The sequence below is a fragment of the Sphaeroforma arctica genome (genome assembly GCF_001186125.1).
Source record: "Sphaeroforma arctica JP610 unplaced genomic scaffold supercont1.2511, whole genome shotgun sequence".
Lineage (NCBI taxonomy): Eukaryota > Ichthyosporea > Ichthyophonida > Sphaeroforma > Sphaeroforma arctica.
The window spans coordinates 1-6,136 of record NW_014038047.1 but is presented as its reverse complement, the minus strand read 5'-3'; the positions used below and the strand labels follow the sequence as shown (position 1 = coordinate 6,136).

General features: G+C 42.0%; 1 protein-coding gene across 1 annotated transcript; it reads right to left on the bottom strand.

Annotated features, from left to right (window-relative positions):
• Positions 1 to 595: 595 nt before the first annotated feature.
• SARC_12696 (hypothetical protein) lies at positions 596 to 897 on the bottom strand (the record flags this gene model as incomplete). The annotated part of the gene is made up of 1 exon (XM_014293192.1): positions 596 to 897. A coding segment is annotated over one exon (302 nt), but the record flags the coding sequence as incomplete, so codon positions are not given.
• Between the last annotated feature and the right edge of the window lie 5,239 nt (positions 898 to 6,136).

Below are 6,136 nucleotides of genomic sequence, written 5' to 3'. Positions count from 1 at the left end.
ATATATATATATATATATATACACGCGGGAGTCCCGGTATCATCTATCAGTAATCCCGCTATATTTCTGTTCACTATCATAAAAGATATTGGATCTTAGATCCAAAACTTAATATTTGATAATTCCGAGTTTTGTGTTTTGTATTCGCTTTTGATAATCTGATGTCGGGATGCTACAGTTGCTAACAAAAGTTGGAATTCAACCGGTCGTGGACGTTCTTCAAAGCCTTTGCCCCGTGCGGGGGCTGCTAAGCAAATAGTTGTTTGTGTGCGAATTCCTGGATAGATTGTATATTTCCCAGTGTTGCTGGGTCATTCCACTCTGGGGACTCGTAACCCGGACAATGATGTTGTCTGAGACCTCGGATACGAAATTCTGGGTTGTTGACACTGTTGGACGAACGACGACGCTGAGACGATACGGTCTCCCCTTGGGACCCGTTAGACTGCTCGAGTGTAATACGCTTCAGATGTTCTTCACACTTGTCGAACAGTGATTGCTGTTTGGCTATGAGCTCGGCCAGCTGTTGTTGTGAATCCGGGTCACGCCCTTCTTCTCGTCTATAATGACGATGTCGTTGTCATTTGCGCTTCACTGGTGGTAGGCGTGGGTTGTTGTCACTTGTCATGCTATCCCCCCCTGCTAGATGATTGTCGGCAGTTGACATGCTGGAACGCTCTGAAGACGCACTGGGAGGCAACCCGGCACTCGCTACATATTCACTAGTGTTGGACTGCCCCTGGTCCGCACGCAGGTCAGAAATTACTGCCGTATCTGATTCACGAGCTTCTTCCTGCTGCTGAGTAGGTGTCACGTGAGGTTGTTGTCCTTGTTCGCGCTTTAGGAATGTCCGGCGTAGGATTGTCTGGTTTGCCCGATTGTGTACGTTCTGGGTTTCTGTTGTCTGGGATTGGTGAGAGCCTGCTTTAGAATGTTAACGTTTCGTACCACGTTGATCGATATCATCGTGCACGCGACGATCACGTGCGAGGTGCTGCCGGCGACGGCTTAGTCGAGGATTGGTTATGGTTGTGGAATCGCTTGCCTAAAGGAACCGAATATCCGTTGTGAATCCGTAACGTTCGTATTAGTCGACTGAAATACAAAGTATAGGGACCCACGATACCGTTTCAAATACCCAACACTTAAGATACTCTAGGAATCCCCCAGGATATTCGATGCTATCAACATCGTCATCCAATCTTCGGCCGGCCTCAAGTCATGTCTAATCTCATGTCCCATGACTCCCCGTCAGACTCAATGTTAGAACATATACTCTGCACGCATAGCACTCCTCCCATCTGCTCTTGGCGAGTTACTTACTACTTTATCTACTTCTGTCATCGACATTCTGCTCCATCAATCGCTCGACGTATTCGCCCGATGCTTTTTCCACGTTTTACAGTTGTTGATCTAACTCCAACTTCCCTGTGGTGGTCCTATGGCGAGTGAATACGGTTTCTGACCTGTTTTGGTCTATGGCTTCCAGTGTGCTAGATCAAGCGAATCCTCGTTAAGAACTGTCTAAAACTTTGTAAGTGTACAGTAATATACATGAACCGTACAGTTCTCTAGCCGTTTGTTGACGAATCGTGCATGACGTGCTATATAAGTAAAGCTGAGGTACTCGGTTTTCGTTTCACACATACATAAATCATAATAATGAGTCTACACCAACGCAATCAAACCCTCATTCATGGTACGCGTAATTATTGGTACGCGTAATTATTAGTACGCGTATGACATTTCGGTTCACACAAATAAAAATCATAACAATAGTTCTACACCAGCACACTCAAACCCTCATTCTTGGTACGTGTATGACATTTATCAATTACTTATCTTCTCCATCCGGGATTTTCTCTGACTTCTCCTGCCTGGACTCATTATAATATCTGGGATAATTCGTAGTTTTCACGATGTGCGACCTGGCTGCCGTTCTTCCTCCGACTCATCATCTTCCGCATGAATGTAATCTATAAATGTCAATTGTCTACGTTTTCTTTCCTTTAACATGCTGGCGGAAGAAATCTTCGACTTTCGTTGTTGATGGGCTCCCCTTCGATTTGTGCGTTGCTATATACTTCATATTTTTAAGCTAGTCTGAATCACTACTACTAAATGCCAACAATGGTGGCATCTAAAATGGCGCTTGCCGCGCATATGTTCAGACTCACCTCGCATCAGCCGTCGCGTAGAGCTTGTATTTAAATACTTTGGTGGCCAGAAAGGCGTCAAGGCTGAGGAGGTGTTCTTCAATGCAAGGGTGAAGCAACAAGCAAAGCACATTTTGCAAACCATTAGACAAGGGTACTACTCTGATCCACCTGGAAAACGGATGTACCATGTTGTTGATGAGGACAAAGATGGTTTGGATCTGTACGGGTACAGACGTGGTACGAGTGATGTGAAAAGGGCTTGGCACCAAGAGTTTAGTCGTTGCTTTGGATGTTATGTATTGAGTGGTAAGCTGGGTGGCATAATCTTGTCAAGTTTTGTAACGTTGCAAAATTATAGGATTGGTGTGGAGAAGCGAGGTGTTGCTGATTACAAGCATCGCAATGTGCATTGGAAGATACAATTGCATAAGCTTACAGCAAATTGGCAGGATAGGTATATTAAATAGATAATGTGCCTTGAGAGTCTGCAATACTGGTCAGTCAACAGAATATTTAATATGCGGCAAATGATAGACCAGACACAACTTCAAGCAAGTTAATATATCTATGAAATTAGAATCACACTTTGAAGCAGCTAGGACATCACGGGAACGTCGCACGTACTCGTGCCAAATTCCAGAAAAATTAGCTGCACAGCTGAATGATAGATCTGAACTCAGAGAAGTGTCCGACCAAGAAGAGGAGGATGCTTACGAATACACAATTACCGATTGCATACGCTTTTGGTGAAGTACATGCAGTAGAAGATTGCAACGGTAAATTTAAGAGACTTGGTTGTGCAACATATAAAGCGCAACAATTGGTCGAAGAAGAAATAGTAGTAGAAGAAGTTGATGATGTAGGTGGGTAAACTACCAATAGACTGAAGCTCTTATTCTTTAATACACATTTGTGTATTCTTAATTAGATATCTTTATTATTATTACAGTCGAATGGATAGTTTAGCTATTGTGTATGGTACAAGGAAAGGTACCTCATCACATTCGCTATAATCAGCCCTGACTTGTTCTTTTTTTAAACACATACCAGGTATAAATAGCTTAGTAACACATACAAATCTATGGGTATTGATTATATTACAAAATCACCCAGAGTTCACATGTTTCCATCCCACTGAATCTTCTTCATTGGTGGTTGTCATAGTGCCCTCAGCTGCCCTCGAGTTTGCAAAAAAAACACAACATTCCCTTTCCTCTCCTCTATTGTTACGTCGCTAAATTTCGGAATAGATACTCGCTGATATTATATAAAACCCTAAAACCCTAAATGTTAAGCGCACAGTAAAATTCTGGCTTGGGCGACAGGGGATCTCTCCACTTGGCACCGAGAGGGTTTGTTGACACCTTGTTTGAGATCTAAACCAAAATTATTTTCAACCATCAGCTGCAAACTCACGTTGCCCCTAGATATCGCTCTTTCCTCCTTCATTTTTTGTGCCAAATCTTCGAATCTTTTCATGCCAGTTTCGAAGTTTACTAGCATATGTTTGATATCAGAATGTACACGCGAGTCTGTCCAAATCAGTTCGTTGCTACTCATGAAGTTGAGTGTCTCTTGAGGGAGACGATAGCCCAAACTACACATGTGAAATATATAGCACAGTTGTGCTCCACGGCCAATTTGGATGACGTCCGCTTCTCTAATTTTCTGATAATATTGATGGACAACTAGACACTTCGTGTCAAGCGCAAAGACACCTCTCATTGGACTTCTAAACAATGGGGTCACACACGTACGCATTTCAAAGCATTTGAGTGTATTCCTTAGCCTGTTGTTCAGGCGTGGCTACAGGCACTCTCACAACATCAGGAAACGTTTCAATCGGTAGTCCTTCACCTCCGTTATCATCTGGTTCGCTTGGAGAACTTAAGTTCTTCTGAAGACTCGGAAAGTTCTCTGTGTATACGGTCTTATCGCTTATACTATCACTGTTGTATACAAATTCGATCTCTACACCATGTAGTTTATGCCGCCGCCGTATCTTTTGTAGTACCGGTGCTATTTCACGATGATTCTTTGAGACTACAAACTTGTATGATAAGACTTGCTCCCTGTCTTTGATAATCATGTGTACCCCCATAAAGTATGATGTTTTAAGGTGATCACGTACTAGTTTGGTGAATTTATGAGAGTGATCTAACATATAGGACAGTTCCTGTTATCTGTTGATTACTCAAATCATTGTACAATTTTCGTTGCATGAATATGTGAATGTATGACCAGCATAGCCTGTGGGGTCATCGATTAAAAACCCAAAACCCCTATCAAACAAAACCCGGAGAAGCTCCTTGCCAATTCCGGAAAATCTAGCACAGACTCAGCCTTTCTTGTAGCCATCAACCGTGTCATCCATTGAAGCTTGCGCTCAGAGTATCGACGATAATGTCACAACTGCGCTGATACGATCCGTCATTTCCCTTTTTCGAGACCCATCACCAAATTCATTGTGTAACTCGTTCAGCAAGTCGATATCGATTCCGGAACGATGCATCAACAAGCAAGGCAATTCGAGCTGTATATACTCGTGCAGCGTTCCGACTAACTTTGGATTATGCGCTAAAAATGTTCGCTTACAGGTTTTGTTGGTGCAGATGTATCGCTTCGACATCAGAAACCAGCATCGGTTTCTAGCGATGATACGCCGAGCTACTGGACTTGTAGGGTAACCGTGGTGTATGACCTTTGCACTATCGCATGCTGGACAGTGCAGTTTGACATCAGGGTGACACAACGATCTAGGGTCGGAGTAATGTACGCCCACATAATAGAAATTCTCGACGAGACGCGCCATAGGCCTTGGATCACTTTTCGATTTGCGCACGTTGTCGTTCTCAGTTGTAGGAGGTTTCACCGGTTTGAAGTTTATCTTCGTAGGAGTACTATCGACTTATTGATGCTTTCCTTTGCCCGTATTATTAGCTTCGCCTGAGCCTGCTTGACGACGACTGCCATCGTTGTTGAAGCCTTTTCGCTTGCCGCCCGCCGTGTACACAGACCCACTCAGATTACACCCGTTCCACACGCTTACGGACGCGAATATAAAAACACACGTTTTGGACAAGACCCTCTTGAAGGCCCTCGTGAATAGGTCCTCCGGGCCTCTTTCTTTCCTTTTTTCTTCTTCATTGTTTTTTATATATATAAAATATGAAAAAGTGCCGTGCAAGCACTTTTCAAAATCCGAATAAATATTCCCATTGCCCTCTAATTATACAAGTTCCTGCCGCCAAAAATATTTGTAGCAGTCCTCTCAGCTTCTCCATGCCCTAATAATTGAAGCACCTTGTAAAAAAAAGGGGGGCCCATCAATCCGTTGTTCATTGAGCGAAATTCCCCAACTGTATTTTCCAGTTTGTTCATTGGTCAACATTCTGAAAATTCAAAATGTAAGGAGAAAAAAAATCAAATATTGTTTATGCCAATCAGAACTTGCAAATCGATTCTATAATCTATTTTTGTACATAAATATTATATACCCAGTGGTGACTCAGTGGTGAGCTGGGTGCCTACTGCCTGGGTCTGACCAAAATTTTGGAACGTTTTCAAAATTTCCTTTGCACTGGATCAGAATGGCAGTGGACAATTGGACATCCTTAAACTAAACCCTAAACCCTAGTTGGAGTCGAGAATATGTGGTATTTTAGTGCTATTTATGTACTCGTCCAGAGTTCCAAATACAATTCGTATTATTTTAAATTGGTATATATAAAATGGTACAAGAGTCCAAAAACAAAGTACTAAATAATATTTAGTACTAAAGACATACTCGCATATTTAGATAAATAATATTTCGCTAAAAGAGTTCCAAAATACTAAATAGTAATACTAATAAATAGTGTTTTTAGTACTACTCGTATGAGTTCCAAAATACTATATAGTATTTAGTACTACTCGCTAAATACATAGTAAAAAAGTAAATAATATTTCGCTAAAGTTCCAAAATACTATTTGTAATA